This window comes from Sceloporus occidentalis, unplaced genomic scaffold (assembly GCF_023333645.1).
Source record: "Sceloporus occidentalis isolate IW3139 unplaced genomic scaffold, rSceOcc1.0.p SCAF_37, whole genome shotgun sequence".
Lineage (NCBI taxonomy): Eukaryota > Metazoa > Chordata > Lepidosauria > Squamata > Phrynosomatidae > Sceloporus > Sceloporus occidentalis.
The window spans coordinates 872,598-887,375 of NW_028317017.1; the positions used below are offsets into that span (position 1 = coordinate 872,598).

The 14,778-nt window shown below is 41.3% G+C and overlaps 1 protein-coding gene across 1 annotated transcript; it reads right to left on the reverse strand.

The window, feature by feature from the left end:
• Positions 1-5,023: 5,023 nt before the first annotated feature.
• LOC149297675 (ubiquitin-like protein 7) lies at positions 5,024-10,471 on the reverse strand. Its single transcript, XM_089488333.1, has 10 exons — positions 10,306-10,471; positions 9,899-10,018; positions 7,946-8,028; positions 7,187-7,271; positions 6,928-6,985; positions 6,719-6,849; positions 6,539-6,588; positions 5,788-5,955; positions 5,508-5,630; positions 5,024-5,161 (listed from the first exon to the last, which is right to left on the reverse strand). The coding sequence occupies exons 1-10, from the start codon at positions 10,469-10,471 to the stop codon at positions 5,024-5,026; spliced, it is 1,122 nt and encodes a 373-aa protein (XP_089344459.1).
• Between the last annotated feature and the right edge of the window lie 4,307 nt (positions 10,472-14,778).

Genomic DNA, 14,778 nt, shown 5'->3' on the forward strand with positions numbered 1-14,778 from the left:
CTGTGTGGCAGAGCCTGTTCTGGCGTGTGTGTGTTTGGGTGTCGGTGTGGCAGAGCCTGTGCTGGTGTGTGTGTTTGGGTGTCGGTGTGGCAGAGCCTGTCCTGGTGTGTGTTTGCTCATCTGTTTCCTGGCACTTTACTTATTGTAGGAATAAATTGAACTACTTAATTTTTACTTTACTTATATCAGTAAAAGATGGGCATGGATGGTGGGCTGATTCTGTGGCACAATGGGCCACTTGACTAGACTTGTCCCCCAGGCCATAGGCTGCTAGCCCTCCCCTGATACTCTGTCCTTGAGTTTTTGTGCCCTAGATGCATTACTTTGCAAATATCCACATTAAATGCCAGTTGCCACAGCTCTGACCATTTTTTCTAGTTTATCTAAATCATTTGCCATTTGGCGTATCCCTCCAGGAACATCAACCCTGTTGCAAATGTTTGTATCACCAGCAAAAAGGCATACCTTACCATCAAGACCTTCTGCAATATCACTAATAAATATATTACAGAGGACAGGTCCAAGTACAGATCCCTGAGGTACCCCACCGGTAATAAGACCTTGCGCCGAATATACTCTATTGACTAAAACCCTCTGTTGTCTGTCCCTCAGCCACTGCCTAATCCATTCAACAACATTGGGATCTAAACTCAGAGATTGCAGTTTATTGATAAGTCTATGTGGGACAGTGTCAAAAGCCTTGCTGAAATCGAGATACGCAATGTCTGCTGCCAGGGGGGTAACTAGAAACTAGAAAAAATGCCCCGGGTCCCCCAACTTTAACAGCTAGTCTGTGCCACCATTGCCCCCACACAACTGGTCTGTGCCTTCTTTTACCTCCCTTCCAAAACACAACATATTTAAACACACTTACACAAATTACACACACTCCATCTCCCCAAGTACACACTCATGCTTTCTCACTCACACACACACGTATACATGCATGCTCACATACCTGGGAACTCTCTGGGTTTGACCCGGAAATTGCCGGGTGAGCACTGCTTCTTCGGTTCTTGACAGGGCCCACTCCCCAGCCATTTTCCCTTTAAATGGTGTGTTTCCCGCTGCCGTCAGCGGGAACTCCCCCGACGTCAGCCGGACCACTCACCGACGTCAGTGTGCAGTTCTGGCCGCGTCCCAGAAGTTCCCTGGTATGATGCTCACACACATACACATGCATGCTCACTGTCATATACACACACACAGTACACACAGCCCCCATTGACTTATTTGTCTTTACCTTAGACAGCTAAAGTAGAACCTCCTTGGAGTCTTTTTTCCTAACAGAGGTCCCTTTAGGACACTTGCAGTGATGTCCTCTCCCCAGATTGGAGGTTCAGGAGAGGATGTCACCACAAGCGCCGCCATATTGCCCTTTGTTGGCTCTTTCGGTGACATCCTCTTCCCTGATTGGAGAAACGGGGAGGACCTGAGACCTGACCAGGGAACTACCTCTCTTTCTATGCTTCTAGCTATACAACCCAGCACCTTACTTGCTTTTTTTGCTTATTGCATCCCCTGCTTAGCTTTAAGTCATCAGAAATTATTACACCCAAGTCCTCTCTTCTACTGACAGAACAGTGCCCCCAATGTTATATTCTGGCTTATGATTTTTACATCCACAGTGCATTATTCTACATTTATCAACATTAAACTCCATCGCCACAAAGACCTTTTGTAATATTGCTAATAAAAATATTAAAAAGACTCTGATTAACTTAGATGCCCACAAAGATTTTGACTCCATCTCATGGGCACACATAGTTAGAATATTAAAATTCCATTATTTTGGGGCAAATTTCCTGGCGTTTTCCAGGAACTTATATACCAACCCGTCGGCTAAAATAATCACAAACTCTGAGATCTCAGACCCAATTCCCATAGGTAAGGGTGTGAGACAGGGATGCCACCTCTCCCCCCTACTCTTCAATATCGCCCTAGACCCCCTACTACACCTTCTAGGAGACCTACCAACTACACAGGGCATTGGTTTACACACACTCAATTAAAGGCGCTGCATTTGCAGACGATGTTCTACTCTACACGGCACACCCCCAATCGGAAAACGAAGGGTTAACGACAATTGACATGCCAGGACCGTCATGGCTTTAAACGGGTGAAGAAAGCGTTCTACGTTCGCTTTCTGCACCCAAACGGTGTCGCTGTAATGCCTCGACCTCGAGGCATTCAGCATCACCGCAACCGGCACTAGGGGCACTGTATGGCGGCGGACGCCCGTTTTAAAACTGTTTAGGAAGCCATCAACGATCACCAAATGCCAAATTTCAATGTGCATGCCCCAAATTTGGCCCTTTTCCCCCCAGACAACCAGGCAAAACCATTCAGGTGGGGTATTGCTGTACTCAGGAGATGTTGCTGAACACACATTGGGGTCATATACCAGAACCTGTTAATTAATACCTGAAGTAAAATGTGTGTGAAAAGAAAATGCAAAAAAAATGACTACCAAAAAGTTTGACAAAGACTGGTGGTAGAATTAGTGCATGGAAATAGTTAAAATACTAGCATTTGAAATACCCTGGGGTGTCTAGTTTTCAAAAATATATGGTTTTATTTGGCACAGTCAATGGCCCGCCTCAAAGATGTACCAAATAGGGCATGGGCAGTGGATCACCAAATGCCAAAGTTCAACATTGAAAAATGCACATGCCCCAAATGTGCCCCCCCCCCAAACAGCTAGGCAAAACCATTTATGCTGAACACATATTGAGGTGTTTTATGATAGTGACATATACCAGAACCCGTTAATTCATACCTGAAGTTAAAAAAAAAAGTACATTTTCTGTCAACTGCATTATATTTTCAATAAAAAAAGGGAACAGTATAATACACCCCCCACAAAATCAAAGTGTTGATCCCAATACTGGTCCCTCAGCGATTGCCTTATCTATTCAACTATTTTACCATCCAAACCCATACACTGCAACTTACCTATAAGTCTATCAGAAATGGTGCCAAAGGCCTTTTGTGAACTCTAGATATCTATATCTACTATACTTGCACATTCTGATTCCTAAGAATTTTAATAAAATGTGCCAATTCTGTTTTTTTTATACTAATGTCCAAAAACCGAGACCCCAACAAACAAACTTGCTTTCAGGAAGCTCTGAATTTTCGTTTGCATTTGTTATTTTCCCTCACAAACTCTCTCAATGTCTCCCTATCTTTTCTGCCAAATTGAAAAAGCACTCTGAATTCCGTTCAAACCAAGAGGGAAACGAAATTCGTTGGACCAAAAACTAAGAAAATATTTCTGAATTGTTTTTGGTCCATGTGCACAAGTCTAATATCTACTGCTCCTCCCTGGTCTATTATTTACATTTAGTTAGTTTGACAAGCTCTCCCTGTAGTAAACCTATTTACATCTAGATGCTTAACAATCCTTTACTTTAGCATAGTTTCCATTGATAACTCAACTACTGGTCTGTAGTTGGCAAGTCTTCACTGCTACTCGGTCAATTTCTCACAACTAAATGTTTAACTATGTTTTATATACGAAATAAGCAATAAAGGCAGTTCCACCTGAGTAAGATTTTAAGTATACACCTACAAGTTAGTAATCTCAGAGACCTTACCAACAAAACAAAAACTGTAAAGTTCTATTGTCACAAATGGAGAAGTCCAGCTATTTGCACACAGATTCTTTCCTGGGTATTTGCCAGGACACTTCTAGGTCTGCAGGGCAGGTAGGAGATCTGAGACCCAATACATTTTCAGGCATTTATTGGGGGGGGGGACTACTCTTATTTGGGAGGCTTACTAAACAGCAGTCTTCGCCTGACTAGTCAAGGACTGGCAAGCTAAGCTGGTTCCCAGTACAAAACAAAAACAAACTTAACAGTTTAAGAGACAAAAAAAAGTTGTCTCTCTTACCTGCCCACCTTGTAATACACTGAAACCCAGGTACAGCTACTGTTCCTTCCAAGTTTCACAGAGATAGTGGGCTCAGTTAGAAAGATACTATTTAAATCACAGGGCTTATTCAAACCTTGGGCACCTGTGTTAATTTGGCCAGCATTTTTCTTATTAGTCACATGGAAAATGTCTACCACTTTTAGCCATCAAAAATGCTATCTTTAGGGACAACAGATGTAGGGAAACTGACTGAAGAGGCTAAAAGGGCAGGAGCATGGTTCTCTGAAGACTGCTCCTGCACAAGATATCCAGTTGAGTGTTCAATGGCCCCTTGCTGTGAACCATGGTCAGGGTAACGGAACAGGCTTCTGCTCAAAAGGAGATCCTGAGGGATATGCGAAGCAGGAGAGGATTGCTGGGTACCCATTCAATTGCTTGTTGATATAAGCCGCTACTGACCGGTTGCCAGAGCATAGCAGGATGTTCTTGGAAAAAAAAAAGGGGAGGTTTCCATTTGCTTTGAACTTGCCCAGATTTACTACTTCACGTTTCACACAGTCCATGTACTGCTCGAAACATTACATGGACCGTCGTTCCTCCTTTTATAAGAAAAACTTTGCTTCAAGTAAAAAATAAGCACGCCCAGGTACATGTGTATTGATAGAAATGCAAACTAAAGTAAAAACAATCGTACCACAAAATTCAGACCCGTACCTAAGATCGTGTGAATAGCAAAATTGTACAGACTTCTTTAATCACAGACTAATGGAAATAATAGAAACCACGCTCTTAGACATTTTCATTTTATGTGTTACTTTGACTATAAATGTGCATAAAAACCGTCTACGTTTACACAACCAAAAGGATGATGATTATTTGCATATGCAGATATGGTGCAGCAGACACATAAAATAAGTACTCAAAGCTGAAGGTAACAGAACAATGTCCATTATGAGATGTCCTTGTACAGGGCTGCTTGAGTATTAACTGGGAAATAATCTTTATCTAAAGTAATCATAATAAATAGAATTAGAGCCAGGAATGTACACACAGACCAGTTTCCTACTTCCCGTCCGGGCCCCTCTGTTGGTCGCACTGAAGATTTTGTCATGTAAGAGAGTTTTATAAATAATTCTAAATTAGTTTAGAGGGCGCCACCAGCAAAGATGAGTTCCAGGGCGGCTTGTATATCTCCTCCGGTAGCCTGTAAGGCCCTTAAGCTGAGATCTTCATCGCGGATGCCCATGTCACGCAGCTGCTGGAGCTGCGGCTGCCATTGAGTCTAACAGAGAATTAAGAAAGAAATTGGATTCAAAATTCTAATAATGAAAAAGTATACAAATAGGTTATCTGCTGTAATGCAGAGATATTCATTCATTGACACTGACCACTCCATTACACTGTAAGTGGGAATGGCAACGTATACCAGTGCACATTATTGGTGGGGCATCAGAAGTGGATAATGTCAAATAAAATGTAACTTATAGTAATATATATTATTGTTGCTAAAACAGAGAATATACTATAACTAATCCAATCCTGCGGTTGAACATCTTATATTGCAGCTACAAATATACTGCCCCACGTATGGTAAGACACCTGCCAAGCCACAGACAACTAGTACTCACCTGCAGTGATGTTTGGCTTGATGCTTGTAGTGCATGCTGGAGGGCTTGACTGAACAAATCATTGGTGATTGGTGTTCCTGACTGGACACTGGATGACATTGGGGATGTTCCAGATGAGTGACCCTGTAGAAGAAATATCTACTGTTACACGGTTTCAGTTTAAAAAGGCAAGATTAATGTTTATTGATCTGATAAGACGCTACAGTAAGATTTTGCAAGTAAAAAAATAGATGCATGTATTCAACGGAAAGTTATCTGTAATTGGAAATATTTCTCTGACCTGCGTTCCGGGAGTGGGAGTGTGAGAGCTACTCTCAGGGGTACTTGCAAGTGCAAGTGCTGTGGCCAGCTCACTCTGTGTGATGGGACGAGGACCTGCTGCACCAGTATACCCAAGAGAAGCTGGGCGAGTCCCAGAAGTGCTACTGGAGGGGCCAGATCGGGAGGCCTGAAACAGAACATGGTTCAACAGAAACATCAAAATAAGATCATGGTTAAAGTGCAATTAAATCAATTTTAGAAGCTCTAGTTAGTTATTTGAGTTATTTACAGCAAGTATAATCTTTAATTTTGCCAGAATTTCAGCTGTAAACATCTACACATTAAAATAATTCTCCAGGACCTTATGTATTTTGTTATCAGCCCTCTTCATACAGGTATCTTATCTTTCTTATAAAAACAAATGCCAAAAACATAACAGCATATTCAAGATGAGAGGCAATTCCAAACAAATTCCAAAACCATGTTTCCATTTGATTTGTCACATCACCACAGTGAAAAGAAATAACTTTGGCACTAGTATCAGGAACGGATACAAAATGTATATTGCTGAACAAATCATGTGGACCACAGAAACTGTAGAAGTTCGTGATACTCTTGATTTGCTAAAACTTAAGATGTAGAGTCACATAAGCTTCCAAGACCTTCTTGAAGTATTTCCATCAGATGTAGGGGGACATGAGAGAGGAATAAAATTGGACTACAATGTGAATATGCACATTTGTTTTGACTAAAACACTACATCATCTTACCTGAGGAAAATCTTCATCGTCATCAGAGAGTCCATCAAACAGGAAGCCACCTTAGCAAAAAAGAGAAGAGTAAATTATTAGAGCCATTATATTATGAGATTTTTTTTTTATAAGGGGGAAAATTAGACTGTGATGAGGAAACATTGTGTTACCACCTGAGTACTGTTTCATGGGTCTCACCTGGCATGTGCAGGGTGGCAGGGGGGACTGTGTGAGCTGCACCATCTGATGGTTGCAAAGCAGAGGAGCCACTCACTGAATGTAGAATCAATATAATTGCATTAACCAGAGCAGGATGAGAAGCCACTAACCTGACAAAAAGAAAAAAAGACAATTCTTTCAAATGTTCGTATTACAAAAATACAAATCCACTGCGGTGGTGTACTCACGTGTCCAGCATACTGGGGTCAGTAAAAACCGTAAACAGATCTTTATCTTGCAGAACACCTGGAGAGGACAGAGGGGTTTAGATTCAAATCGCATTCCTCTCAATCTACTTTAACTGTGTCATTAATTCAAGCATTTGACAGCTATGATTTATTTCCCTTTGTCACCACTGAATCTACACTACTGTTCTGTGGATGTTTCCCTGATAATCTGAACGGCTCATGATTTGTCATTCCAACTATTGTTGATGGTTTAATTTACCCATAGCCACAGGGTCAGAGCTTAGGCCTGGGGTGGCCACAACTATCTGTTCCAAGGACTCCCGGCTCCCAAGCAGCTTGAACACCTATGCAATAAAAAAAAAATAAAAAAAATTAATAACATGCTCAAAGATGAGGGGAATTGTGAGAAAAGCGAGAGCAATGCCAAAACACATTAATTGAGACAATTATGTATTTAGAAAAGATTAAGTAATTTGAAGACTGCTTTTGAATCTTGTCTTATCAAAAGACTTCCTGGTCATATGTTCATAATGCCCTCGCTATACAGTTAGTCTTATGCTGCCACCTTGTGACTACAGCTAGTATTCGTTCATTCATCATGCCCAAGTAAAAAATGTTACTGATTAACTTTCTGTAGCCTGAACCAGCAAAATTTTCATCACTGTATCCTCCCTTATTTAAAACCAGTCCACACTTTCAGACTTACAATTACCTGCTAGAAATCAGATGACCTAGTATCCTCAAAAATGTCTATATTATGTACTAAAACACTAACCCAGAGTAAGCAGATCCCCACAAACCTATTTTTACGCCAATATTTTATTCTAAATTTGGCACTACCCTGAAGTTTAGAATTCATCTCTCCAAGCGCTTAAGAAAATCAGGGTTCCCAAATGTAACACAAACCTATCAACCTTTGTTACAAACTCTTTGATATTTAGAAGGATGTTTTTCACTACTCATACATACATGAATGAATGCATGAATATACGCATACAAGCTAGGTGGGGATACTCACCGCGTCACGGTAGGCAGAACTAGTGTGTAGAGCTGTGTGTAGAGCACGGAACTCACGGCCGGCTGCAACTTTGTCTACTGGCTCTAGTAGGGGATGGAAAGAAGAAATGTTGAACTAGGATCTTATGAGATTTGCTACATTCAATCTACATCACAAAGCATAAATGCTTTTATTACCAAGCGTGAGTTTGGCAAAGATGTGCTATTACTGCAATGGCAGAAATCCAACTACAGAAATGTAGATGGGCAAAGCAATGCCTGCTTATATTCAGATCAGAAATGTATTTTCCCACAATATTAACTATCCTTCATAGAAAGCCACCCAAGTCCTTCTTGCAGAAGCTCAGCCTGGTTAGGCATTCACACCGTACATTAAAGTCAAGAACTTGAAAGTAACTTTCCTGCAACCCCTGAAGATCTGACAGCTTAACTTGCTGTCTAGGTCTTTAAACATTAAAACTGCTACTGAAAATGTAAATAAATGCCCAGATAATAAGTCCCGTCCCACTCAAATCTGATATTTCTAGGCAAGTATTTTTGTTTCTAGTATCATTGTCCAAGAAGTTAGATTTAACTTTGGAGAACTAAACCGCCATTTAGAAGGTAGCTGCTAGTACCGTATTTGCTCGATTATAAGACAAGGTTTTTTTCAGAGCAAATGCTCTGAAAAAGGCCCTTCATTTTATAATCTGGGTCGTTTTATAATCAGACCTCAAATAGGTCTGACTATGAGACTGAGATCCAGATCCCTCGCAGCGCTGCAGGGGACCTGGATCCTCCTGTCTTATGCCCCCCCCCCCAACTTCTGCCGCAGCCTGAAGGGGGTGCGGGGAACTCTCCTCCGCTGCCCAGACGACACACCGGGGAATCAGAAGCACCAGTAAGTTTGGGGGGGCGGGGGAGTGTTAAATGGGGGGCATAAGGCATTTCTGTAGGCAGAGTGCTCTATGAATGCCGTTTAACTCCCTTAATGCCACTCTGCCTCCAAAAATGCCTTTTAACCCTCTATACGCCATTCCGCCCCATAATATGCCTTTTAACCCCCTAAATGCCAGAGTGGCATACAGGGCTATAAGGCATTTTTGGAGGCAGAGTGGCACATAGGGGGTCAAAAGGCATTTAATTGAGCACAGTGGCATACAGAGGGCATATCATGGGGCACAGTGCTATTTAGAGGGTTAAAAGGCATTTCTGGGGCAGAGTGGCAAGCCTGGGGGTAGATGTGCATAACTGGGGGGCAGGTTGGAAAATAAAATGGAATAAAAACAAAATATATTTTTCTCAATCATAGCTTTTATTTAAAAAAAAAAGGTTTACATGAATTAACATTTACTGGTAATACTTTTTTCCTATAGGGTCGTCTTATATTCAGGCTTTTTCTTTTTTTCCTCTAAATTAATATTCAGATTTTGGGGGGTCGTCTTATAATCAAGCAAATACGGTATATTATGCCTCTGTCCACAGAGGCTTTCACAGTGCCCTATACACAGCATGCAGACCAGATGGAATCAATACAAGTTTCCAATCTGAACACGGTATATCACTTCAGTCTGGTGAAGGATAGCATCCATTGTTTTTTGCTGCATTATAAGCCATTATAAGCCAAATGAACATGTTGCTTTCATTAGCTGTGGCATGTCAACAGAAACTGCATTTCCCTGTGTTGCTTTCTGTCCAACATCATGACCATTCTAAAATGTGCTTTACACGTTTAAGAGGGTTACTTGTGGGCCTGCTAGACTCCAGATTAATATTCTGCAACCAGCTTGTTGCATTAGTACATATATTAATAATAAAATCAGTTTTTCCGCTATGCTGGCAAAATAGCCAAATTGCTGACCCTGGAAGCTTCTCTGCAGGATTGAAGGCTATTTGTCATAAAGGAGTGTTTTGTGTAAACGAAGACCTGCCATTACATCTTGCCACCCTTCAAGTTTTTTTCTTGACTACTTACCAGGTCTAGGTGGAGGTTCTGGCCACGCTCTACGCAGTATATGTACTGTGCTTCCTGACTGGACACCATAAAATTCTAAAGTCTGGTCATCTTTGAGACGTCGTCCACAGTGAATGAGATCTGTGCCAAATATTTAAAAGGAAAATCCATAGATGGTTATGCAGAGGCACTACAAAGAAAGTAGTTATCTATAACTATCGGTAATGTTGGACTAGCAAAGGGACATTAAGGAAAGGAACACATTATTACAGAAAAAATGCACCGTTTGGGTAGACCGATAACACTACTAATAACCTATAAAAGAATTCAGTTATTAGACACTTTTAAATAATAGATATTTGGAGATTTCAGATAATATCTGCATCTTGAAAGCATTTGAAGTAAGCGCGGCAAAAGACAGCTCTCACCAATTAGCTCTGGATCAGGAAGCGCCTCTGGCATTGTGGCAGTAATGAGTTGTTTAACCGCCGATACTGTATGCCCAGCAGTGGAGGTCTGCCGTGGAAGATGCACAATGGATTTGGGGGACAGAGGTTGGTCTGCCAGCTGAACGCAAATGTGAAGCTCAGACATCACGAAACAAGCTCTGACCTTGTGACTTCTGGGGAAAAAAATGAAAGCCCATCAGCACAGCCTAGGGAACAGAGCTGGTTACAACATAAAAGTCTTGTTGGAGGTATACATGATCATGTGCCGCATAGAAAAACAGTAATCAATGAGCTCAAACACTGTAACCAACACCAAAGAGGGAACACCTTGTCATGGACCATGATAATGCGCATGTTTATAGGGCACAAGAGTCAGACATGAAGACAACCTCTGAAGTAATGTCACACAAGGCCATAACATGAGAAGCTAAACAGTCACAGTACAGTAGAGCCTTCTGGGTTTAAGATGTCTATGTATGCATTAATATATAACTGTCCTGTAAACAGCTGTACACATAATTTGCTATTATATATTGAATATATATATAATGTGTAAAACCTGGAAACGCGTATCAATAGCCAGGCTTCACTGAACAACACCAGACAATATTGACGCAACAAAGCACTGCGCTAACAAGTTAACGCAAACAGTTGCGTTGCAAAAGGGGCCACAGCGCTGACCTGGGTCAACTGGGGCGTGTGCGGACAGGCCCTAGGGCAACCAAAGCACAGCGCTAATTGTGACTACAACAACAAAGACATTTTCCTTACATGGTCTGCAAAAACCAAAGCGCAGCACTAATGGGCTCTACGACAAACCATGACACCGTGCTAAAGACACAGTGACAGTGTTAGCCCTGCGAAAACCCAGGGACGGAGCTGATGGGCACTTCAACAACACTGCAGGAGTACCCTTTGACAAGGAGGCACAGCACTGACAATGTGCCATGTGATAATGGCTGCCTTGTGAAGGTACAGGACTCATGGGCCCTACATGAGGACACAGCGTTCACAGACACTTATAGGACCGTGGCAAAATGTATTAATAAACAGATACAGCACTGTGGAGAGCACGCCGGTAACCGGCACTAACGTTCAGCTCACAGGCTACACCCGCCATTAGACTTAGAGACGGCTCACAGAACTATTAGATTAGTGCACACAAAAAAACACACCAAACAACCGCGAACGTGAATACATGTGGAAGCTGGATGATTTTACAGAGCGAAAATACACACCTCAGTGTTTACCCCTTCCTTCTGTTTACCATTCGTTCCGGAAGTGACTCGGCAACACAGTTAATGAGAACTACACTTCCCACGGAACCTTGCGTGACCGGAAAGCCCGGGTCCGGTGACGTAAAAGCTGCGTGTTTGTTTATACATGCACCGAACGGGACACTGTATAGTGTACATAAACGTATACCGCGCTGGACGTTTACAGTCCAAAAATAACTAAACATATAACCAAGTCTGGAAAAAGTGCACCAAAAGCTAACCGCATGGGTGTCCTAATGCAGCAATGGATGTAAGGCTCCTATATCAATAAGCTCCATTGACTCCCTAAAATTATAACAGAGCGCATGCGGTACGGATACTAAGAATAAATCACACTTTTTGGTACGGGATACCTAACCCAGTGCCAAGGGAAGCGGTCCTTCCGTAGATTTATTGTTCATTCATTTAACGTGATCAAGTATCTTATTTTTTTTTACAAGAAACTAATTTGCTTTTTAAAATTGAGACCCTACAGCGCCTAAAGAACCTCCATTGCAAGGACTTTCCCTTTTCTGCAGTGGTACTGTCTTTAATTTATGGGATGGAAAAATAACCATTTGTACAGCGCTATGGAATGTGATGGTGCTCTATAAAACAAATAAGAATCATCTGCTGGTAGCTTACAGTAAAATGCAATGTATGTACAGTAAGAAGTCCATATGTCCTCCCCGGGCCTCCCTCACAGCCCTTAGTCTGTTTTAATAAGACACTGACAGATTCTCAAACAAATTAGTGTCAAATTTCAGCGTCTTTTAGTGTCTTTCAATACTTCTTGGATCCAAGAAGTCCAAGCAAAGTTTCTCATGAATATCTGCCATCTCTGACTCTCGACTGCATCTTTCAGAACTGTTCCAAAATGAGATTTTTGAAAAGATGAAGAGTCCTCATAAATCCCCTGGTCGTTGATCGAAGGCTGTGAGGAATCTGGCTGTAGTATATGCATTCCATTGTTATCCAATAAATTCTATTCTTTTTCCATGTATCTGAAGAGTGCAATCACCAAGTTCTGGAGAGGTGTTTCTCGCTGACGTGCAAAAACTCTCACTGAAGAACGCGTTATTGTTCTTTTCAAGTATAAGTATGTACAATGTAAGCAATTAACTTTGGAACGTTGGTACCAGTCACTCACGCCAATATGGTGAATAAAACTTGGTACACTGTTAAAGACTAAATTAGGATTGTAGCAAAACAATACAATGTCAGTTGGAGTGTAACAGTAGGTTACTTAAACTTTGTAAATATGACATAAATGTTATTATTAATAGTCAAAATGACTGCAATTAAAACAAAGAATAGGGGCAACATCTAAACCCAAATGAAGTAACTTACACTTCTTGATAGGATGACCTTTGCTTTATTTACTTCTTGTTATGACATGGGGCCAAGGAATAAAGCACAGCCCATCAGCCTGCAAATTTAGGAAGTGTATTTTTTTTTTTATACTTGGCAGCTTTTAGAACCGCCGGGTCCCTGCCAGAGTGTAAAGCACAGCATGCCGAAAATGAGCACAATTGAGGAATTATAATTTAAATCAAGATTGATACTCACAGCAAGGAAATTTATTAGAATGGTACCGTTTTTGGTTTAATTATTTTACGGGAACGGTAATCTTGTGTGCTTCATTGTCCGTGTGGGTCAACATACGCTATATGGACAAACGTATTGGGACACCAGACCATTACACCAACAGGGACTTTCATGACCTCACATCAAATACATAGACATTAATATGTAGTTGCCCCCTCCCCTCGCAGCTATAACACTTTCCACTCTTCTGGGAAGGCTTTCCACAAGATTTTGGAGAGTTTCTGTGGGAATTTTTGCCCATTCATCCAGTAGAGCATTTGTGAGGTCAGGCAAAGATGTTGGACGAAAAGGCCTGACTTGCAACCTCTGTTCCAGTGCATCCCAAAGGTGTTCGATGGGGTTGAGGTCAAAGCTCTTCCACACCAAACTTCCAACCATGTCTTTATAGACCTTGCTTTGTGCACTGGGGTACAGTCACGCTGGAATTGAAAAGAACCTTCCCCAAACTCTTCCTAAAAACGTGGAAGCATAGCATTTTCCAAAATGCCTTAGTTTGCTGAAGGGTACATACCAAGACATTTTGAACAATGCACAGTGGCACAGCCAAGATACTGTGGTACAGAGAATGATGCAAATGCACATGGGGTCTTTCCTTCCAAGAAGTTATAAGAATGAGAAAACAATAATAAAAATAAAGGGGACAGCTACTAAAATGTGCATATGACATCTAGAGTGTCCTTTTAATTAGATAACTGAACAGATTTGGGAAGTGAAAGATTTTTGTCTAGTAATAGAAATGTAGGGGGGGGGGTTACACAATAATAATAATAATACATGACTGGGCTTTTAGGTATCCAGGCAGAATTCTAGTAGCACTGTGATGATGCAGAATACTCTTACATTAAAAGGAAACTCTGTATGAGACAAAAAGCAGGTTGCAGTGAAACAAAACTAATTTTTTGGTAAGACAATTTTACCAAACGTTTTTCCCTCAGAAATGCCTGAGGTTGCTCTGCAATAACGCTTCTCTCTTTATTGCCAAACGTAAACAGGCATTTGATGCTTGGCAAATATTGTCAAACAGTGTCTTGTATCAATTCTTATAGTTTCCACGCCATTTTCTCTGCAACCAGGGTTTCCTCTTGTTCTTTCTTTGCTGCTACTGCCAGTTTGCCACCTTCCCACACAGAACATTAAACAGAATATAAAATACAAAGAGACATGCATAGCTTGGGTAGGAGTCTCAAAATGGGTATATATTGCTTGTAAACAAGACTGTAAAAGATGTATACATAAAGAATACTATATGTGACCCAGGATGGGTTCAAGATTCCTGTAGACATCATACAGCCTCCTATAAACTGCCTGGAAGGCTTTGTGGAGTGAAAAAATACTACTTCAACTATGTTTGGAATGTGCCTTTTTGCTGAAGACTAGCAGAGACCTGTTCTTAGGTAATACTTGGGTAGAGGGCACATAAGGTAGACGATATACGCAGGTTGCTGGGGACCACAACACACTTAGTATATATCAGCTAATATTTCTCATGTGAAACAACTACATTCTAAACTCTTCTCTATCACGAGAGGAATATTCAGAGGAATCACTAAGTATAAGGCCCCTTGTCCCCTGCACCTTCCAATGAAAC